Source organism: Oncorhynchus tshawytscha, linkage group LG08, assembly GCF_018296145.1.
Source record: "Oncorhynchus tshawytscha isolate Ot180627B linkage group LG08, Otsh_v2.0, whole genome shotgun sequence".
NCBI classification, from domain to species: Eukaryota; Metazoa; Chordata; class Actinopteri; order Salmoniformes; family Salmonidae; genus Oncorhynchus; species Oncorhynchus tshawytscha.
The window spans coordinates 25,754,459-25,777,669 of NC_056436.1; the positions used below are offsets into that span (position 1 = coordinate 25,754,459).

Sequence of the window (23,211 nt, forward strand, 5' to 3'; positions counted from 1 at the left end):
ACGCCTCAATGTCCTTGAGTGGCCCAGCCAGAGCCCGGATTTGAACCCAATCGAACATCTCTGGAGACCTGAAGAGATGTGCAGCAACGCTCTCCATCCAAACTGACAGAGCTTGAGAGGATCTGCAGAGACGGATGGTAGAAACTCCCCAAATACAGGTGTGCCAACCTTGTAGCATCATACCGAAGAAGAATCAAGGCTGTAATGGCTGCCAAAAGTACTGAGTAAAGGGTCTGAATACTTTTATATACATTTGCAAAAACGTCTAAAAGCCTGTTTTTGCTTTGTCATTATGGGGTATTTTGTGTAGATCGACGATGAAAAAAACAATGTAATCCTTTTTAGAATAAGGCTGAAAAAGTCAAGGGTCTGAATACTTTCCGAATGCACTGTATATGCCTAGGAAGGAAATAGATTGTATGGTTATTGGCAAAGAACATTACTTCAAATCAACAAAAATTGACAGAATGGTACCTTATTTTGTATTGGTTAGTTTGAGAGAGCATTAAGCTTGCTGTGTGAACACCCCTCCATTGCATGAGGGCCGCACTGAACACAAGTGTAAACGAATAATCTCACTTCAGATGACCCATGATTGTGATGCTGGATTTCCCTGTTTGTATGCCATATGTTTTTCTATAGGAGCAGAGAAGGTTTGAATAACCTCTGTCATTTTTGAGAGTGTGCGAGTTTGTGAGAGCTATCCGAGGACTGTTCAAGCTTTGTTAGCCCTATGCACTATCTGCCAGACATTCCATGGTCAGTTTACAAAGAGCTGTCAGGTGCAGTGCTGAGAATCAGTAAAAAGTGCACATCTCAGAGTGTAAGTGCTCGGGATGGTGAAAAATATGATGAAAAGAAAGGCACAGATTTGGGCTTTTTAACTAATAGCTTCCTAACTCTGCTGCAACTCTGCAGAGGTTTTAGACTGCTCTGTCCACTGTGAACACTGTCACCAGCTATAATAATACACGCAACACCAAATCAGTGACCCTGTACGGGGTTCTCAGACACATTCCTCTGACAATAGAAAGCCACAGACAAAAATGAAACCTAAACCACCTTCACACTATTTTTCCCCTTCGCTAGCCTCGCAAACACACATTCAACATTTAGCTACAAATTACAAACAGGGCAATTATCGTGTCCACAAATGTTCATTCTATATAAGGTCTTTAATAACATAACATCCTATTGACAAATGTTTTCACAGGCCCTTTAACTCTACATCCTCCTTCTCCTCATTATTGTAGGACAGTGGTTAAAGCCGTAAAGAAGCTCTCCTTTTCATTTGTCATCTGAATGGTTGCCAGAAACAGCTGTGTACGTCCAGGGTTAGGGTAGTTTGCCTCAGAAGTGTTGATTAAAGCATTACCAGGAAGAGACACAGAGCAAATGGAAGTGGAGAAGCAACATGAATAGAGGAAAATCTTGTCTCACAGTACTGATGTAAACTCGGTTCATCTCAGTAAAGAAGTATTTTGAGACATCATATACATCATTTGGCTGAGTAAATTTACAACTGACCTCCAAAGTAATCAAGCTAAACATGGATACCATCGAGATGTAATTACTCTAGTCCCACTCCTGCATTTGAAAAACAGACGAAGTGACTATCTTAACTACTCTGACCACCACTATAACAGGCTTCAGTGCTTTTGGCCACAGGCTTTGCAACCACAACCCAACAACAACACTGATCAAAACGCACACATACAGTAGATTTCAAAAAGATGCTCTGTAAACTTTAAAAAGCACATTGTATGTCAGAACACTATTCTCCAAATTCTATTTCACAAAAATGTTATTGGGTTGTTCCCCCCACCCCCCACAGGCCAGCAACAATGACAAAGAGACAAAAGCGCTGCTGCCGTGCATTCTGGGATTTAGACAATATTTACACACCCCAACTCTCTTAGAGTGATGATGCACCAGTTTATATACAATTCCATAGGGCATCCTACAGCTACGTCCAGTCTTTTCCAGTGGATCAGTATTCCCACTCATCTGTCTTCATGTCCAGAAAGCTGAGGATGTTCTGGGCAAACTTGACTGCTTGCTTGCGGGCCACCTTGGTCATCTCATCGCCCTGTGGGTCAACTGCGTCCAGAGCCAGCAGCTGTTTGGTCAGAAGCTCCTCCAGCAGCCTGTAGCTCTTGTCGGCCTGCTTGCCATTGAAGCAGAGTACCTGGGCCTGGAGGTCTGACAGGCTGCCCAGGACTATCCACACAGCCCTGTGTTGTGAAGGCTCGTTGGGGCTGGGCTGGCGGCAGATCAGGGCCTCACGGAGGTCCAGGAAGGTGATGACAGCCTGGACCTCCAGCACGGCACGCCGCCGGGCTTCACGGATACAGGGGTTACGGGCTGTGTCTACCTGGTCCAGATGTGTGAGGAGACTCTGGAGCTCAGGCTTGGGCCTGAAGAGGTCACCCACCCCACAGTGTCGAAGGACCTCCCCCTGCAGCTGGCCCACCCGACCACGCACCGCCTCAATCTGACGGATAGAGTCATTTTGCCCCAAGTCATACCTGAGGAAAGATATATACAACACAATCACATTTTTGAGCCAAGTTGTATCTGAAAGCATGTAAACACATGCATACTGTATTTCCCTTCTGTATTATTACTCCAGAGCGTTTGTAATTCTAGTAAAGCTGAGTACCTGCGCGTATCGTCTCCCTCTCCCTCCAGGTCCAGGTGTTTGAGCAGGCTGTTGATCTCCTCCACCACCTGTTTCCGGTAGTTTCTGACCGCTGCATTCCCCGACACGTCCAGGGCATCCAGCTCCACTAGGAGCTCAGTGAGCACACGGGAGAGGTGGGCACAGCTATCCCTCCCACTCAGCCCCATCAGCAGTGCCACCAGCTGGCTGCGTGCCCCACTCACCTGCACCATCACCTGGTTGATCCTCTGCACGGCCACATGTGTGTCTTCCGAAAGGGGAAGGGTCTGCTGGCGCGTGCGACCCTCGATCACGTCCTGCACGGCACACAGTCGTGTCAGGGCCCGGTAGCGAGCCTTGCGGAGGGGCACCCTCCCTCCTGTCTTTACCTGGGTGAGCCTCAGTATCAGCTCCTGCACGGCATCCACCAGCTCATCACTGATCTCTGCTGTGCCCCCAGCCTGCTGAGGCTCCACCACACCCTGCTCCACCAGCCTCTGGGCCTCCCTGCTCAGCTCCTCGATGGCCAGGCGGGACGGGTGGGTGGCGTTCTCCTCCAGGTAGCGCAACAGCCCCTCTACTTCTTGGGCTGCTCTCTTGCGTGCCCCCTGTAGGTCTGCCCTGCCCTCCGTGTCCACCTGGTCCACTTCCAGGAGCAGCTGGGTCAGCTCGCGCTCCAGCCGCCGGTACTCCCGCTCGTTCTTTAGCCCGCTGAAGGTGCACACTTGAGGGCCCAGAGACTGAACCTCCCGCTGGACCTCATAGAGCCTATTCATGGCTGGGTGCTGCTGCTGGCTGCCATTGTCCATCCTCTTCCCACCATCAAAGGGCTTCCCAAACAGGCTGTAAATAAGGCACAGCACTAATACATTAACAAAAGTTCAAAGCTAAAAAAACATTGATCTACAGTCTGATTGGTTCAAACACATTAAGGAAATAAATTACACAAATGAACTTAACAAGGCACACCTGTTAATTGAAATGCATTCCAGGTGACCACCTCATGAAACTGGTTAAGAGAATGCCAAGAGTGTACAAAGCTGTCATCAAGGCAAAGGGTGGCTGCTTTGAAGAATCTCAAATATATTTTTACTTTTTTGGTTACTACATGATTCCATATGTGTTACTTCATAGGTTTTGATGTCTTCACTATTATTCTGCAAGGTGGAAAATAGCAAAAATAAAGAAAAACCCTTGAATGAGTAGGTGTCCAAACTTTTAACTGGTACTGTGTGTGTATAATAAATATATATATATATATATTTTAATTGTTCATCCTTAAAATAGGAAAATATTAAGAAAAAAAACAACGCTCTAGTATGAGGCTTGTCCAATTCCATATGTTAGTCCAGGTGTCCTTGTTTCCATTATGTAAATGTTGACCTAAGGCAGTGGCGGTCGGTGCATTTTAAGATGAGGACAATATATTTTTTATGAGCATGACTGTCATTCATATTGCATTCACCCAGCGCAATGTAACACGGCTAGGTTTAGGCTACTACATGATACTCGAATTGTCCCTACACCCATCATGAGGTTGCTACAACCTAGCCTATGATTGAAAGTTTACAACATGGGTACATATGTTGAGAGAAATGTGACAGACATTGACACATTCAATACCGCTTTGCACACTCTTGCCCGCATCTAGCTGATCTAGGGTGTAATCATTAGTCCAACAGTTGCAAACGAGAGTTTCTATTGGACAAATTCTGGTATGTTTATCCTCGTTTTGTTTGTTTCCGTTTAAGAAACGTTTTTCAACAGAATCAGCGGAACGAAGACACCCCTGATCACACAAACACAGTTCACTTTCATAGCAGCCACATACAAACAGCATGATCCCTTTGATCGTTGTATAATTCCTTCACGCATCTACATGCTAGCCTCCTCTCACCTTTTTCCTTCACTTGTGGAGTTCAGTGCACAACACATCAGCGGTCTGTGACCAGGCCAAACCTTCATATCATAACTGCTACACCGTTGTCACCATATTAGCTAACGTCAACACGTTAGTAAACCCACTACAAATCATGTAGTAGTGTACAGTCAGCAAGCAGTTTCAAATCAAACAAGTTTTGACCTTACCGTGAAATGCTTACATACAAGCCCTTAACCAACAGTGCAGTTCAAGAGTTAAGAAAACATTTACCAAATAAACTAAAAGTAAAAAATAAAATAATTATAAAAAGTAACAATGTAAATGTCAATTTAAAATAGTCCGGTGGCCATTTGACTAATTGTTCAGCAGTCTTATGGCTTGGGGATAGAAGCTGTTAAGGAGCTTGTCGTGCGGTAGCAGAGAAAACAGCATGACTTGGGTGACTGGAGTCTCTGACAATTTTATGGGCTTTCCTCTGACACCGCCTATTATATAGGTCCTGGATGGCAGGAAGCTTGGCCCCAGTGATGTACTGGGCAGTACGCACTACCCTCTGTAGCGCCTTACGGTTAGATGCCGAGCAGTTGCCATACCAGGCGGTGATGCAACCGGTCAGGATGCTCTCGATGGTGCAGCTGTAGAACATTTTGAGGATCTGGGGACCCATGCCATATCTTTTCAGTCTGAGGGGGAAAAGGTTGTGTCGTGCACTCTTCAAAACTGTCTTGGTGTGTTTGGACCATGATAATTCGTTGGTGATGTGGACACCAAGGAACTTGAAACTCTCAACCCACTCCTCTACAGCCCCATCAAATGTTAATGGGGGCCTGTTCGGCCCGCCTTTTCCTGTAATCCACGATCAGCTCCTTTGTCTTGCTCACATTGAGGGAGATGTTGATGTCATTGGTACTTCCTGCTTTAGTTTTTGCTTGTAAGCAGGAATCAGGAGTTTAGAATTATGGCCAGATTTGCCAAATGGAGGGCGGGGAAGAGCTTTGTATGCATCTCTGTGTGTGGAGTAAAGGTGGTCTGGAGTTTTTCCCCCCCCCCTCTGGTTGCACATGACATGCAGGTAAAATTTTTGTAAAACTGATTTACGTTTGCCTGCATTAAAGTCCCCAGCCACGAGGAGCGTCGCTTCTGGAGTAACATTTTCTTGTTTGCTTATGGCCTTAAACAACTTTTTGAGTGCGGTCTTAGTGCCAGCATCGGTCTGGGGTGGTAAATAGACGGCTACGAATAATAAGGATGAGAACTCTTGGTAGATGGTGTGGTCTACAGCTTATCATAAGGTACTCTACCTCAGGCGAGCAATACCTTGAGACTTCTTTAATATTAGACATTTCGCACCAGCTGTTATTGACAAATAGACACACACCCCCACCCCTCGTCTTACCAGACGTAGCTTCTTCTCTGTTCTGCCGGTGCATGGAAAATCCCGCCAGCTCTATATTATCCGTGTCGTCGTTCAGCCACGACTCGGTGAACATATGATATTACATTTCTTAATGTCCCGTTGGTAGGATAATTGTAAGTCACCAATTTTATTTTCCAATAATTGCATGTTAGTCAGTAGAACGGATGGCAGTGGGAGTTCTCGCTCACCTACAGATTCTCAGAAGGCAGCCTGACCTGCGCCCCCTTTTTCTCAGTCTTTTCTTCACGCAAATGACAGGGATTTGGTCCTGTTCCCGGGAAAGCAGTATATCCATCTCGTTAAAGGAAAAAGCTTCTTCCAGTTCATGGTAAGTAATCACTGTTCTGATGTCCTGAAGTGATTTTCGGGTCATAAGAGACGGTAGCAGCAACATTATGTACAAAATAAGTTAACACAAAAAAACTAACAAAAGAGCACAGTTGGTTAGGTAAAACGTCAGCCATCCTCTTTGGCAGCATCTTTTATCAATAAAACCAAAAGCTTACCTTGACTTGGAAGAGTACCAGTGTTGGATAGCCATAACTAGCTAGCTAACATAGCATCCCTCTCTGTTTGAGTAGGCTAAACTAGCAAGCTGCATTCGCTAGCTAAGTGAAAAAAATACAACTAAATATCTCTCTTGCTTCTCCTTCATTTTTTAAAGAAATTAACTTGTTCAAAACTGTTCAACTATGCACTGCAGTGCTAGCTAGCAATAGCAGATTCATTCTCAGATCATTTGATTAGGTGGACAACATTTGAATATTGTATTATAGTTTTATCTATAAAGGATAACTTTAATATTTCACTATTTTGTAAACTATTTATTATATTTGGCAAAATAAAAAAAGACTTGAACAAGCAGCCTTTGTCCACTTATTTCCTCCAATGAGCTACTGGAAGTGTACAATCCTAATTTGTTAGTGACCGCTTAACCAACAAGAACCATGCAGGCATGTCCTAAAAACAGGCAATAAATTAATTCAACTTTCAATGATAACACGAGCATGACAATCATTCAACTCATTACTGAACGTAGGCTATAGATCTAGGCTCAGTGCCGGCTACTATTTCAGCTGTCCAAGACTGTCTAATGAACACCACTGAACTAAGTCTAATTACTGCAACGACAACAAAGCGGTCTTAACACCCCAGGTCAGAAATAACCATAATCGAGTTACATTCTTCAGAGAAAGTCTGACCTGACAAAAAAAGGACACCCCACAGAATTAATTCCCTCACTCAAAGATGACTGTTGGCATAATTGTAGCAAATAGTCAACATCACTACTTACAAAAATTCCAGAGGGAATTAATAATATCAAGCTGGCTCCGGTAAGAGAACACACCAGTAGCCTAAATTCTGTGCCATCGGCATCCAGGCTCCAGACACAGCAGATTGGGAGGCTCTCAAAATATTTACTGCTGCTGTTCCACAGTGATGTGTCTGTGATGTCACAATATACAGGGCATTCTTCTCATTCTTAAAGATAGAGTGAGTTTACAAACTTCATCTACTCCGATTTCAGAATAACTGATTAAATTTACGAACGAGCAACATCCGACCGGGGTCAGTAAACGTCAGCAATTATTTTTAATTTAATGGTTGCCAGTAGCACAGTTACAGTCACCAACGCTCTAGACATAAAAACCGCCTAACCAGCCCTGCTGGGGCGAGTAACATGGTCAGAGTGAGGTGTTCTCATTTGTGTCTGAAAGTAGCTAGCCAGTTAGCTTGGGTGCTTGACTGCCGTTGTGAGGTCAGAACGCTCGGATCAACCCTACTCTCCAGCCAGAGAGTCCAATGTGTGCTCTGAACGGTCCGAGAACAAAACACTCTGAATTTACAAATGGACAATCTGAACTCTGGCACTCCAGAGTGAATATATGAATGCACCCAGTGCCTAACTGTATGTTGGGGATTTTCCAAAGGGGATTATGGTGAGAAAGAGTCTGGATTGAGCAGTCATTATGGGGTTACTAGGGTCCATTTAAACCATATTCAGACAGAAATGTTTTAATTCGGACTATTGGTAACATTGCAATACCATTCAGAAAATAAATTAGAAGCCTAAAATACTGTCGGTGTGACAGTTTATAGCAGGTGAGGGCAAATGTTTTTTACATTTTTTTAATCAATTTGCGGGGGCCTCCTGCGTCACTACAGACCCGGGTTCGATCCCAGGCTGTGTCACAGCTGGCCGTGACTGGGAGACCCATGAGGCGGCGCACAATTGGCCCAGCATCGTCCGGGTTAGGAGAGGGTTTGGCAGGCAGAGATTTCCTTGTCCCATCGCGCTCTAGCGACTCCTGTGGTGGGCCGGGCACAATGCACGCTGACACAGTCGTCAGGTGTACGGTGTTTCCTCCGACACATTGGTGTGGCTGGCTTCTGGGTTAAGTGGGCATTGTGTCAAGAAGCAGTGCAGCTTGGCTGGGTCGTGTTTCGGGTAGACGCACGGCTCTCGAACTCCGCGTCTCCCGAGTCCATACTGGAGTTGCAGCGATGGGACAAGACTGTAACTACCAATTGGATACTACAAAATTGAGAAAAAAGGTGTGTAAAAGAATTTGAAGTGCCCGGCGGGCCGTACTTTGCACCCCCCTTGGTCTTTAGCCTAAATCTTTAGTGTTACCTCAGGGGAGCCATTGGAAAAGGTTGAGACGATTTAGGCCTAGGGTCTGTAGTATTACCCTGCTCACACACATTTGTCAGAAAGGACAACAAGCAGCCTGTAACTGAGGGTTAACAGAAAAATTAAAGACAACAGGCCTCATGGGAGAATCAGACACTTAGCCACTAGGTTACTTGTCTTTTGAATTAAAGGCCAATTGCAGTCAAAATTCATTTTTTCATGTGTTTTATGTCATATTGTACAACAGGTAATGAAACTAACACTGTAAAAGTGTGAAACTATTTGATCAGTGTTATTTCCTGATTAGTTGCTGGTTGAAAAACATCTACACAGGACCTTCGAATCAGCCTGTTTGCATGGATGGGAATCTCAGGTTCTGCTGACAGGCAATTTTTGTACATTTTAAAAATGGAAAAATATAACAGTAAGATACTTAATTGTTAACCAGAAAGGGAGATGTGACATTGTGATACGACATTGATATAAAAACAGTTGCATTGGGCAATAACAAAGAGGTTTCCAAACCTCCCTGCCATAACTGCTAGTTTTTATTTTTCCCCATCCCCACTCAGACCACTCCAAGTCAGTCAAGATAAAACTGTTTCTCAATCAAGAATTTTTGCTCAAAAGCTCATTATAATGGACATCCATTATAATGAGGAACTTAATTGTTACCCAGAAATAGCTGCATTGGGCCTTTAATATGAGACACAATAGTTAGAAAGACCATCTCAGACAATTCTGTGTTGCTATTGTACTTCTATCTAAAAGAATGGTGACGACCATGGGCTGAATCCACTCAATTGACAAGTAGACTTTCATAACAAAATCCTATTGACAGGAGTGCATGATTACACATTACACAACCACCAAAAACATTGTTTATGCTTGAAACGTTGAATAAAACTGCCTACATTTAATTTTGTTGTCAGTTTAGGATGAGCAAGGAGCCTAAATAAAACTAAAATGGCTAGTCAAGCCTCCCAGATGTGTAGGGAGTAGACAGATATTGTTATGGCATCCTGGATTTAGAGAGGGCTCCAATCCAGGATGCTACCAGCGAATGCCCCTTTTCTGGACACAATGGGGCAAGGCTACCTGTGAGGCCAGCAGCTTACAAATAAAAAATGGCCTGACAGAGAACGCGATCTGAAAGAACACATCAAAATTGATGTCTCCTTTGGGCCACCAACGTGACTTATACGTTTGCGTAGTGTATTTATCTATTGATACCTGTAGTCTAGAATTGATTAACATAGTGTATGGTGATGTTCCTTGTCTGAGAGACCCCATTCCCCAAAAAGCGTTCTAGAACAGTCCCTCTTCAAACGCGTAGCAACCCACTGAGCAAATAAATACTGTTCATACATAATAGTTCTACATACCTACAAAAGGGCTTTAAGCATTGTCATTGTTAGCAGACACTCTAATCATTTAGGCTTGCAGTGCTGCCACTCTCTCTCAAACAAAACGCATTTTCAATCTGCCAGTTGCTAGGTTCCTGTTTCAATGTAACAAACGCCAGCAATGTCTCACTACCTTCCCAGCTGCGCATGAAATGTCTCACCTTTTCAAAGCGCCAAAGACTTTTGCGCACATTTCTAAAGATGTCCGTTTCCATCAGCTAACCAACTATGATCGTACGCGCTGTAGTGTGTAATCCAAATTAATATTGTTTGTCTTTATGTAGCTATGCCGGCTATTTCGTTTTCAATGGCTGATTCACCTCGGTACAGTACTGTCGTACAGCATTAAGCACTGCGTGCTTTGTCGCCCCTCCCAAGCACCATTTCAGAGGGTTTGTTCACGCGCGTCATAAACTAGGCTTCAGTGAACTGTAAAACGGGATCGTGGCCATATTTTAACAGTTTGATAGTCTGCTATTGTCAACATGATACGTTGTAACTTGTAATCACTATTAAACCCAATTAAAAATACATTCTATTTACATTGAACTACAAAAGAAGATCTCTAATTGGCACCTGGCAGCAAGTTGAGACCAACTGCTGCTGCTAGAATACCACTATGACAAAGATTCAATTTTCACAACTGTATCATGCATTGCCAACTTCCATATCCATGAAGAGTATTTGGGAGATAAGCCTGCCTATGCACAAAATTGATTAGTTCAGGGGCTTAAACTCATGAGAATATAACATTACATAATATTCAGACAGAAGTGTAGAGCCCTAGAACAGACACAAATAATTTAGTGATGGTCAGCCATGACATGTACAATCTGGAAATTTGACCATGATTCATAACCAACAACTGGCAACGGTGTTCGTGGGGACTGTGGAGGATGGTTGGCCACTGAATAAACCAATAACCTGGGTCCCCTACTTATGCAGGGGTCGCTTTAGAGTTTAGAAATCTGCATTTTCAAAATGCAAACCATCAAAATATTTGCATTTTAAACACTTTCACTTGAGTTTCATATTGAAAGTCTGCTGTTTTGCTTCAAGAGTAATCAGGCGCATGCAACTATAGTATTCCTTCACAGAAAATACATTAGAAAAGGTTGGTGACTACTGCACTAAGTCAAGCTCACCGAGTCAAAATGCAAGCCGATATCTACCGCTAAGATTTTTTTAAACATGACTTAAAAAATGTAAGCTTATGCAACATTAACCTATTAAAAACAGTACTGTACCAATGTGGTCCATGCAGTAGACTATATGCCCAATACATTATCGACACCTATTGGCTTTGCATGAATTGCCCTGCCATTTTTTATATTCAATTTCAAAATTTGAGATTGGCTCTATGATTTCACCGGTAATAGATCAGTTGTTGTATTACTTGTGAGGCACAGCTGAGTGAGAATACATTTAAATAATTAGCTTTTTATTTTACTGGGCTGATGGTGCTTGCATCTGATGGTCAGTCTCAGCGGAGGGCAGCAGACTCAGGGTTCGCGTCTAAATGTCCCTCCACTCTCCCCTTCTTTAGCTGACATTGACCAAAAAGGGACAATGTCTTCCAGGTGATAGCTTAACTCAAGTCGCACCGCATTATTTCTGCCTCATGCAGAAATTAATGTTCTCACAAGTGTGAACAGAGAAAGTGAAATATTCCTAGATATATATTAAATAAAAATAAGACTCAAGCCACTAATAATAACAGTGCAAGCCTATAGATACACTTTCCTACTCATTCATTATAGCTGCAGTGCGGGTTGTAGCGCAAGTGGAAGAAAGAAAATGCTTAATTGTATGGCTTTTTTTTTTTTAAGTTATGGTAATTACATATTTAGCCAATATTTTTAACATGTTGAGCCTGAATAGGCCCCGGGTGTCTTCTTCATTGGCTGCCTACTGAATGTGAGATGGTGTGACCCTGGCCAATGGACATATTTGTAAACACTATGACCGGTGGTACAGTGGAGGGTAAATGCACCAAGGTCAGCTTAAGCCACCTATTTTTCTGCAACTACATCACTAACTGTGACCTTATAGCTAGCTCCTATCTCAAAAGGATCATCTACAGGCCTATTAGACCTCAATCTGAGGAACCTGGGGGTTTGAGGGGGGGGGTTCTTTCCCCCCTTAGAACAGTTCATAATCATAGGTCGTGTTCAGTAGTACAATACAGCCAACTATATTTTCTTACTGGACAAGTTCATGTAGTTGTGAGCAAGAAGTCGCAGCGCTCATATTGCCGAGTCTACATCTAAAAGTCACAGGGCCCCATTCGAATTCCTTTTAAAAAAGTGCACTTTCCTTCCTCAGTAATCACTGATGCCAAGATTGGACACTGGTAAACGCAAGGGATCTACCAGATGGTTTTCACTTGCCCAGTCATTTCGAAATTCGAATCAGTAAATGAAGAGGAAAGGAAATACTACTTTTTGTAGAGTTCCAACGGGGCCCCAGTTGATGGGAGGACAATGAAGCCTCTTTGTGGGCCAGGGACACTGCTGGTTAACAAGGGACTCCCAGTCACTGGTCCCCTGACTGACACCATAATGTCAGCCGAAGTGCAATAAATCCACATATATTAATGAAATCATCAATGTGGCGACAACATTTTTTTGTATTTTATGTACAAGCTAAAATGTATGCTAGCTAACGTCGTAGAAATCTAACGGTGCTAGGTAAATAAAAACATTTGATAATAAATACACATAATAAACTGTACGGAATATGTGATAAGCTTACATGCCCGTATTCTTACCTGCATAACCAACGTACAGCCATAGTAGTGAAGAGATGGATACAATACTAAACATTACAACGCACAACCACAAACTGCGGTGTAGATAGCTACTAGCTGGCTAGCAAGACATTTTCACAGGGGGTTGGAATGGGAAGAACGTCCCGGGCGTGACAGGCTGGCCAAGCGGGATCGTAATGACCACATTTTTGAATATGAACAGGCTTGTTAGGCGTTTAATTCGATACACATGCGGACAATGCAAACAGCTAATATTACACTAGTGCTGCCGCAGACAAAGGGTTCTGTTACAGAATTTGACAAAGTAATCAGAGAGCATTGTTAAATCGGTGTTATACGTTGTTCGTCCAACCTAATTTCAATGCAGGAAGTACGTGGACCGTCCTCAATCACGTGGTATCTTTGCAAGTTGGCCACACCTATAGTTCAGTAGTCACGCACACGAACTAACACTAACTTCGAGTCGGACAGTCGGAGCTCCAGACAGATGCCCGAGTTTCCGCTTTGAATTTTGACTTGGGGGTTTGGTGAAAAATGTGTAAAGGTGATTGGAATGTTACATGATGGTATAAATAGATTTAAAGTGAAGAGAGGAATGTGTCGCAGCTCACTATTAATGTTCATGAATTCCTTATAAAGGCTAGTCCGAACATCCAACCTTTAAATGTCTATTCCTCAAGAACACAGCACAGATTCCAGCAGTATTAAACATTATTATTATAAAAATTGTAAAAAAGCTTCTGGTTTACATTTAAATATGACACATTTTAATGAATGGCTATTCATGATCACCTGCTAACCATGTGTATGTGACAAATAAAATTTGATTTGATCACCCTCTGATTACTGTTCATAACGTACCAGTTAAGTAAGGTATTTATGTATTGTAATAACAATATTAAGTTTACGGGAAAACCTAATACACAGAATCATTTATAACTATTCTCAATAGTTGGCTACAAAGGGATGTATACATTTTTTGACATATTTTACTTACTATACTCTATAGTCTATCAAGCCAAACATATTCATTCTATTTCTTAGCTATCCCTGACAAGTTAATCAAGAAAAATAGCCAATTTCAAAGTTATATGGAACAATAAACATAATTATTTAAGAAAAGGGGATATTGTAAAGTCTATTGAGGAAGGTGGTCTGAATGCAATTGACTTTGATCCAATGAATGGTACCATCAAGTTAAAAATGCTTACAATATTTTATTCAAAAATGTGAACGTTTTTGGTTTGATTTTCCTTCCAAAATCTTTAAGAGTTTTGATGGTATAGATTTTTTATTAAGATGTGAGTCCTCCATTATTGGAAACTAATATATAAACATAACTTTACTCAGCATACTACTCCAACTTGGAACAATAGATGGATCCTAATTAAGAGAAAATTATTATTTTACAATGAGTGGATGGAGAGAGGTATCTGGCCTGTTCAACATGTAATAGATGACAATGGAAATATTTTATTTTATAACAATTTCATGAAAAAAATGTGATCTTGTTTTCACCAATAGACAATATACTACAGTGGTTAAAGCAATTCCACAAACAATAACATTTTGTATGATGCATCAATACTCCCAGTCACTACAAATATGCAGGTGTCCTTCCTAACTCCGTTGCCGGAAAGGAAGGAAACCGCTTAGGGATTTCCCCATGAAGCCAAAGGTGACTTTAAAACAGTTACAGAGCTTAATGGCTGTGATAGGAGAAAACTGATGATAGATCAACAACATTGTAGTTACTCCACAATACTAACCTAATAGACAGAGTGAAAAGAAACAAGCCTGTACAGAATAAAAATATTCCTATATGCTTCCTGCAATAAGGCACTAAAGTAATAGTGAGCAATTAACTTTTTGGCAAAGCAATTAACGTTTAGTCCTGAATACAAAATGTTATGTTTTATGGCAAATACAACACATGACATAGTACCATTCTCCATATTTTCAAGCATAGTGGTGAATCATGTTCATGGGTATGCCTGTAATCATTAAGGACTGGCAAATCTTAAAGGATAAAAAATAAATGGAATAGAGCTAAGCACAGGCAAAATCCTAGAGGAAAACCTGGTTCAGTCTGCTTTCCACCAGGCACTGGGAAATTAATTCACCTTTCAGCAGGACAATAACCTAAAACAAAAGGCCAAATCTATACTGGAGTTGCTTACCAAGAAGACAGTGAATGTTCCTGAGTGGCCAAGCTACAGTTTTGACTTAAATCTGATTGAAACTCTATAGCAAGACCTGAAAATTATTGTCTAGCAATGATCAACAAACAGTTTGACAGAGCTTGAAGAATTAGAAAAATAATAATGGGTAAATGTTGCACAATCCAGGTGTGAAAGCTCTTAGACTAACCCAGAAAGACTCACAGCTGTAATCACTGCCAAAGGGGCTTCTACAAAGTATTGACTCAAGGGTGTGAATACTTACAGTACCAGTCAAAAGTTTGGACACACCTACTAATCCAAGGGTTTCTCTTTATTTTTTACTATTTTCTACATTGCAGAATAATAGTGAAGACATCAAAACTATGAAAAAACACATCAAGGCAAATAAAGTGGTGGCTACTTTGAAGAAGCTCAAATATAGATTATATTTTGATTTGTTTAACACTTTTTTGGTTACTACATCATTCCATATAACAACTTTGCACACTCTTGGCATTCTCTCAACCTGCTTTATGAGGTAGTCACCTGGAATGCCTTTCAATTAACAGGTGTGCCTTGTTTACAGTTAAATTGTGGAAATTCTTTCCTTCTTAATGCGTTTGAGCCAATTAGCTGTGTTGTGACAAGGTAGGGTTGGTATACAAAAGATAGCCCTATTTGGTGAAAGACCAAGTCCATATTATGGCAAGAACAGCTCAAATAAAGCAAAGAGAAACGACATTCCATCATTACGTTAAGTCATGAAGGTCAGTCAATCTGGAAAATTTCAAGAACTTTTAAAGTTTCTTCAAGTGCACTCGCAAAAACCATCAAGCACAATGATGAAACCATCAAGAGCTGTGATGAAACTGGCTCTCATGAGGACCGCCACAGGAAAGGACGACTCAAGAGTTAACTCTCCTGCAGAGGATACGTTCATTAGAGGTACCAGCCTCAGAAATTGCAGCCCAAATAAATGCTTCACAGAGTTCAAGTAACATACATATCTCAACATCAACTGTGCAGAGGAGACTGTGTGAATCAGGCCTTCGTGGTAGAATTGCTGCAAATAAATCACTACTAAAGGACACCAATAATAATAAGAGACTTGCTTGGGTCAAGAAACACGAGCAATGGACATTAGACCGGTGGAAATCTGTCCTTTGATCTGATGAGTCCAAACTTGAGATGTTTGGTTCCAACCGCCGTGTCTTTGTAAGATGTGGAATTGGTGAACGGATGATCTCCGCATGTGTGGTTCCCACCATGAAACATGGAGTAAGAGGTGTGATGGTAAGAGGTGTGCTGGTGACACTGTCAGTGATGTATTTAGAATTCAAGGCACACCAGCATGGCTACAGCATGGCTACAGCGATACGCCAGCATGGCTACAGCGATACGCCATCCCATCTGGTTTGCACTTAATGGGACTATCATTTGTTTTTCAACAGGACAATGACCCAAAACACACCTCCAGGCTGTGTAAGGGCTATTTGACCAAGAAAGAGAGTGATGGAGTGCTTCATCAGAAGACCTGGCCTCCACAATCACCCGATCTCAACCCAATTGAGACGGTTTGGGATGAGACCGCAGAGTGAAGGAAAATCAGCCAACAAGTGCTCAGCATATTCCTTCAAGAGTGTTGGAAAAGCATTCCAGGTGAAGCTGGTTGAGAGAAAGCCAAGAGTATTAGTAAATAATAAAGAAAAACCCTTGGTACTGTATATAAATGAGATATTTCTGTATTTAATTTTCAATAAGTTTCCAAAAATGTCTAAAAACATGTTTTCACTTTGCCATAATGGGGTATTGTTTGTAGATGGGTGAGAAAAAAATATATTTAATCTATTTTGAATTCAGGCTGTAACACAACAAAATGGGGAATAAGTCAAGGGGACACCCCTTCAAATTAGTGGCTATTTCAGCCACAACTGTTGCTGTCAGGTGTATAAAATCGAGCAGACTGCCATGCAATCTCCATAGACAAACATTGGTAGTTGACTGGCCCACACTGAAGAGCTCAGTGACATTCAACGTGGCGCCGTCATAGGATGCGACCTTTCCAACAAGTCAGTTCCTTAAATTTCTTGCCACCATTGGACACTGGAGAGGTGGAAACGCGTTCTCTGGAGTGATGAATCACGCTTCACCATCAGGCAGTCCAAACGGCTTCTCCTATAGACATCCCCGATCAAACTTGTAGGCAATGTCATGGCAATGTTGGTTAGATAACACGTCATCAGGTCTAACGGTCGACTCGCGCCGAACTGTGCATGTCCTCATATAAAGTTGTTTTTGACGAAAATGAAAACGTGTCAGTTTGTCACTCTCATAAGGTTGGAGTGATAACAATTTCAACGACTTAAGGCTCTAATCTAGGTTGTGCGATTAGATTGATAAAATTAACAATTATGGAAGAATTGTTCACTTCTCTCATTGACTTTTCAAACCCTTAACCCCAGGCTGATCTGTTTGGTCTGTTTCGCAAGCGTTCCGGGAAGTCTTCCGATGTTGCACCTCTGGGTTTAGAAACTATGATTGTAGTCTCCCAAACGGGACATACTGGCGATGTTAGAGTATCTAAATGACTGCAGTCGACTGCCGACTGACTTGATCTACAAATCATCTTGCATCATAAAGACACCTTGTCCTAGAGCAGCCTTTCTTGAAGTATGGGTTTGGGTCGCGCTCATCAAAATTGCAATGAGCGGTTCTGTGAAAATTGAATTTAATCAGAAACCACCGACAGATTTCTGGATTGGGATATGCTCAGAGTATCCTGCCTTGGAAAATCGAGCTGTTACGACACTGATGCCGTTTGCAACCACGTACCTATGTGAGAGTGGATTCTCGGCCCTCACTAGCATGAAAACTAAATACAGGCACAGCCTCCTCCTGCATGATACCTGCTACATGCTGCTTCCTTTGTCACTTGAGCTTCCTGTATGCTTGTAAATGACGACTCTTTCCGCCACCTCTGTCACCTGAGCCTCCTCTTGTATGCTTGTGAGGAAGCCTCCTGCCACCTCTGTCACCTGACATACCACCTCCTGCAGACCACCTGAACTAAATTCAGCATCTGCTGCTTCCTCAGTTGGAGCTGGGTCTAGAGTGAAGGAGAGGGGCACCCCTCAAAGTGCACCTCTCCTTCACCCTCTTGTTCTCTCTGTCTTTCTCACCTAAAACTCCTACATCTGCTTCCCTGTCCTCTCCTTCAAAAATAGCCAATTGAAGACTTTAAACCTGTTGATATAAAACAATGTCGATGCATCTTTAATTGCTACGAACTTTGTGATTGACTTACTTCTTTTTCTACTACACCATGCATCTGTTTCAGATTGAGGGGGTGGATTCATGCAATTTATTCTGGTAGGTTCTGCATCAGAGGACATTGTCTTCCGTGAACCCTGTTGAAATACATTTTTACCAGAAAAGTATCATATGACTGAAATGTATTTTTATTGACAAAGATAGTCAATAATCTAAATAAAACACTCTTCAAAGTGCTCCTCGCACACAGCGTAACCCCCTTTCTTCACGTCCTCAAAGGACTTCTGCAGACTGATGTCCCTACGCCTGATGTTTCTCAGCCACATCTTCCTCCTGAGTAATTACAAGAGTGTGTAAGGTTTAATCTCAGATTTGATTGAATTCAGCTGGATGTTGGTCGATGCTTAAGGTCTCCTGTTTTATAGTTAATTTAGTAGTGTAATGGTTGTATAACATCTGTGGTTGTATATATTGTATATTGTAGTTTGTAGATAATAGTTTATGGTTATGTCCTCTACCCCTGTTATATACCCTGATTTCAAAAAAAGAATACTCTACAGTTAATTTAAACAGCAGCCCCGTTGTTTTTCTCTCTGTATGTGTAAGAGGAGTGTGACAGACTCCAGAAGTCATAAGAAAGGCAGCCTTTCTTGCTACTCCTGTGACCAGTTACCCAAATGAGGACCTTACATTCTTACTGATTGTGTCCTGCTATAGTTAGTAGGGTATATGGACTCATCCCTGTAGTCTGCAGACTTCTGGGGTCTACATCACACTGCTTCTCTTCAATCAAAACTGACACTCCTCTCTGTGAGACACCACCTTAACAACCATTGCCTGATCAAATCCAAACCAAATCATTATTTGTCACATACACATGGTTAGCAGATGTTAATGCGAGTGTAGCAAAATGCTTGTGCTTCTAGTTCTGACCATGCAGTAATATCTAACAAGTAATCTAACCTAACAATTTCACAACAACTACCTTATACACACAAATGTAAAGGAATTAATAAGAATATGTACATAAAAATATATGAATGAGCGATGGCTGAACGACATTGGCAAGATACAGTAGATGGTATAGAGTGCAGTATATACATATGAGATGAGTAATGTAGGGTATGTAAACATTATATAAAGTGGCATTGTTTAAAGTGGCTAGTAATACATTTATTACATCAATCTTTTCATTATTAAAGTGGCTAGAGATGAGTCAGTATGTTCGCAGCAGCCACTCAATATTAGTGATGGCTGTTTAACAGTCTGATGGCCTTTAGATAGAAGCTGTTTTTCAGTCTCTCAGTCCCCGTTTTGATGCACCTGTACTGACCTCGCCTTCTGGATTATAGCGGGGTGAACAGGCAGTGGCTCGGGTGGTTGTTGTCCTTGATGATTTTTGTTGGCCTTCCTGTGACATCGGGTGGTGTAGTTGTCCTGGAGGGCAGGTAGTTTGCCCCCGGTGATGCGTTGTGCAGGGCGGAGCAGTTGCAGAACCAGGAGGGGATACAGCCCGACAGGAAGCTCTTGATTGTGCATCTGTAAAAGTTTGTGAGTATTTTTGGTGACAAGCAGAATTTCTTCAGCCTCCTGAGGTTGAAGAGGTGCTGCTTCGCCTTCTTTACCACGCTGTCCGTGTGGGTGGACCATTTCAGTTTGTCCATGATGTGTACGCCGAGGAACTTAAAACTTTTCACCTTCACCACTATTGTCCCGTCAATGTGGATTGAGGGCTGCTCCCTCTGCTGTTTCCTGAAGTCCACGATCATCTCCTTTGTTTTGTTGACATTGAGTGTGAGGTTATTTTCCTGACACCACACTCCAAGGGCCCTCACCTCCTCCCTGTAGGCCGTCTCGTCGTTGTTGGTAATCAAGCCTAACACTGTAGTGTCGTCTTCAAACTTGATGATTGAGTTTGGAGGGTATTATGGTAAATGCTTAGCTGCAGTCGATGAACAGCATTCTTAGCAACATGATTAGCAACATCCCCCAATAACGGAGAACATATTATAAAATAAATACCCAGACTTTATCCTGTCCTATGAAACATTAGAATAAAGACCCAGACTTTATCCTGTCCTATGAAACAAAAGGATGATGACCCACACTTTGTCCTATGAAACATTTTCAGTTGCTGCCCTCAAAACCTGATTGATCTTTTGAAGCTCTGCTCTAATGCTGCACATGGTGTATGTCTTTCTTTTTTAGACCATTTTCCTATTGAGGGGATGCATGCACAATGTGCTCTTCCACGTTGTGATCAAATGCTCTACTTTCATGGGTTCGATATGTTCTATATGTTTCACCATGTTAACAGGCATTTAATAAATGTACAGCCTTTTGAGTTTGATGCATATAATTATAGTAGACAATATTTTGTGGTATTCTTACAGAACAGAACATAAGTAGTTGCCTATACAATGTTTTACAGACATCTACCATAATTTAAGAGGTATTTAATGGTGTTCTACAACTCGGTAAATTACTTTGCAATGACCTAGTGTCATAAATGATGGCTTCTATTGATTATGCAGCATACCCTGGGATGGCATTGGATGTAATATGGCTGGGCACATTAGTAAACTAACTAGCTAGACATGCTGCCTCATGCTAGTTGTGTTAAACCAATCTATAGATTTGTTTCATTACTGGGAGCTAGCATGTTTTATCTATCAGTGATCATTGCTTTGGTGATTGATTCGATGGGTAGTCATGGATACAGCACACTACTGATTACCCAGCCAACGACGTGCCTCACCATGCAATAATTACTCCAAATGCATCTTCTCATTATTTATTACATACCTTTTAACGTCTGTTGGAAACTGGAACAAGGATTTTCCTCCCTTCAATTTTACAGTAAACAAGTTGATTCACAGAAGGAGTACTAGTAGTGGGAAAACTTGCAAAGAAATAGATTTCTAGCTATTTAAGCCAAGTACTTTTTTTGTGTGTGAATTAGCTAGCCAGCTAGATATCTACTTGGGACAAGGTAGCTACCGCCAAGAAGAGGATGAAGACCATTTGTGCCTTACTGAATATGCATAACGTTCATTAGGAAAACAGCCACTATCTAGTGCACTCGTCCTAAACAAAATAATCTCTATAAACAATTAGGTAAGTCAAGTCTACCAAACTTAGTGCACTCTGTTTGTTGTAGATTCTAGTTTTGGAAACAGTAAACTGTATGGAGATCAAATGTTTCCTTTATGAGAAAATTAGCAGAATGTCGGCCAAAATCCATCTAGCTCAATTTTCTCCCACTGCCGTCCATATGGTAGTGAGAGGAAACGCCAACCGGATGTCTCACATTTATACATCCAGTGAAATATCTGTCTCATCTATCTGTGGCCACGCAATCGTGGGTGAACAGGAAGTAATGAAGAGGGCTGAGGACACACCCCTGGGGGGCACCTGTATTAAGAGTCAGTGTGGAGGAGGTGTTGTTGTCAAACCTCACAACCTGTGGTCTGTCTGTCAGGAAGTCCAGGATCCAGTTGCAGAGGATGGTGTCCATGCGTAGGGCTCTGAGCTTGGTGTCGAGCTTGGAGGGAACAATCGTGTTGTGATACACTTTTACTGTGTTTCCTGGTTATTTTACTTAATTTCCACAGCATCTGGCTAGCATAAGCCTCCTTGGCCATTAAGTGAAATATCCTATATAGCAACAGCCAAGCTAAGCAGGAACCTATTAGAAAATGTGCGTTTTGAGTGAGCGATAATAAATATAGACAACACATTTTACCCAACAGATGGCAGCACTGCACTGTTTCTCAAATATTCAAGTGAATATGTAATACAGTACTGTAGTAGTGTATTCTTTAAAAAAAAACTGTGTGATGTGTTTTAAGGGTTTTTCTGTTTCTCCATTTAGGAAAAGGATACCTTCATCCTTTCACAACACAGAAAGTCTTGATTGAGAGAGATGAGAAAGGTAAGCTGATATTGTGCTCTGAAAGTATAAAAGATATCAAACTGATTGATGATACGGGATGGCTGAAATGTGTCTTGATGTTGTTATTTTTCACTGTTTAGAGGCCGTCTTACTAAAACCTTTATTAAGTTGCAATAAGTACATTAGGAACTGTGACTTAGAAATGATCAAACGGGTGCAAAAGGAATATGTGAATATGATAATGAGTTGTCACCTATTTGTTGCTGTATTGTTGTCTTTGTCATCCCTCCCCTCATTGACAGGGACTGGTACAGACGTAACTTCAAAATCACCTAGCTTACGGGCAGAGTGGCTTTCCACGACATCTGGATAACGCTTACAGAGAGAAGAGGCTGGAAGAAAGGAAGCCCTACCATATGATACTCCTATTTGCCACATCTTCAATTTAAGCCTACTAGAGAGCATGTTCCCTCGGGCCTGGAGGGAAGCTAAAGTCATTCTGCTACCCAATAATTGTAAAGCCCCCTTTACTGGCTCAAATAGCTGACCAATCAGCCTGTTACCAACCCTTAGTAAACTTCTGGAAAAAATTGTGTTTGACCAGATACAATGCTATTTTACAGTAAACAAATTGACAACAGAATTTCAGCATGCTTATAGGGAAGGACACTCAACAAGCACAGCACTTACACAAATGACTGATGATTGGCTGAGAGAAATTGTGGGGGCTGTCTTGTTAGACTTCAGTGCAACTTTTGACATTATTGATATTAGTCTGCTGTTGGAAAAACATGTGTTATGGCTTTACACCCCCTGCTATAATGTGGATAAAGAGTTACTTGCCTAACAGAACACAGAGGGTGTTCTTTAATGGAAGCCTCTCAAATATAATCCAGTTAGAATCAAGAATTCCCCCGGGTAACTGTTTAGGCCCCTTGCTTTTTTTCAATTCCTACCAACTACATGTCACTGACTTTGAGTAAAGCCAGAGTGTCTATGTATGCGGATGACTCAACACTATACATGTCAGATTCTACAGCGACTGAAATGACTGCAACACTCAACAAAGAGCTGAAGTTAGTTTCAGAGTGGGTGGCAAGGAATAAGTTAGC

General features: G+C 41.8%; 1 protein-coding gene across 2 annotated transcripts; it reads right to left on the reverse strand.

Moving 5' to 3' along the window:
• Positions 1 to 1,160: 1,160 nt before the first annotated feature.
• Positions 1,161 to 13,128, reverse strand: LOC112246805 (BAG family molecular chaperone regulator 5-like). 2 transcript variants are annotated; one of them, XM_024415344.2, is made up of 3 exons: positions 12,773 to 13,128; positions 2,663 to 3,505; positions 1,161 to 2,528 (listed from the first exon to the last, which is right to left on the reverse strand). In XM_024415344.2, the coding sequence occupies exons 1-3, from the start codon at positions 12,793 to 12,795 to the stop codon at positions 1,991 to 1,993; spliced, it is 1,404 nt and encodes a 467-aa protein (XP_024271112.1). In that variant the 5' UTR covers positions 12,796 to 13,128; the 3' UTR covers positions 1,161 to 1,990. The 2 variants fall into 2 exon arrangements, with proteins under 2 accessions (XP_024271112.1, XP_024271111.1); XM_024415343.2 differs by lacking the exon at positions 12,773 to 13,128 and adding an exon at positions 10,164 to 10,352.
• Between the last annotated feature and the right edge of the window lie 10,083 nt (positions 13,129 to 23,211).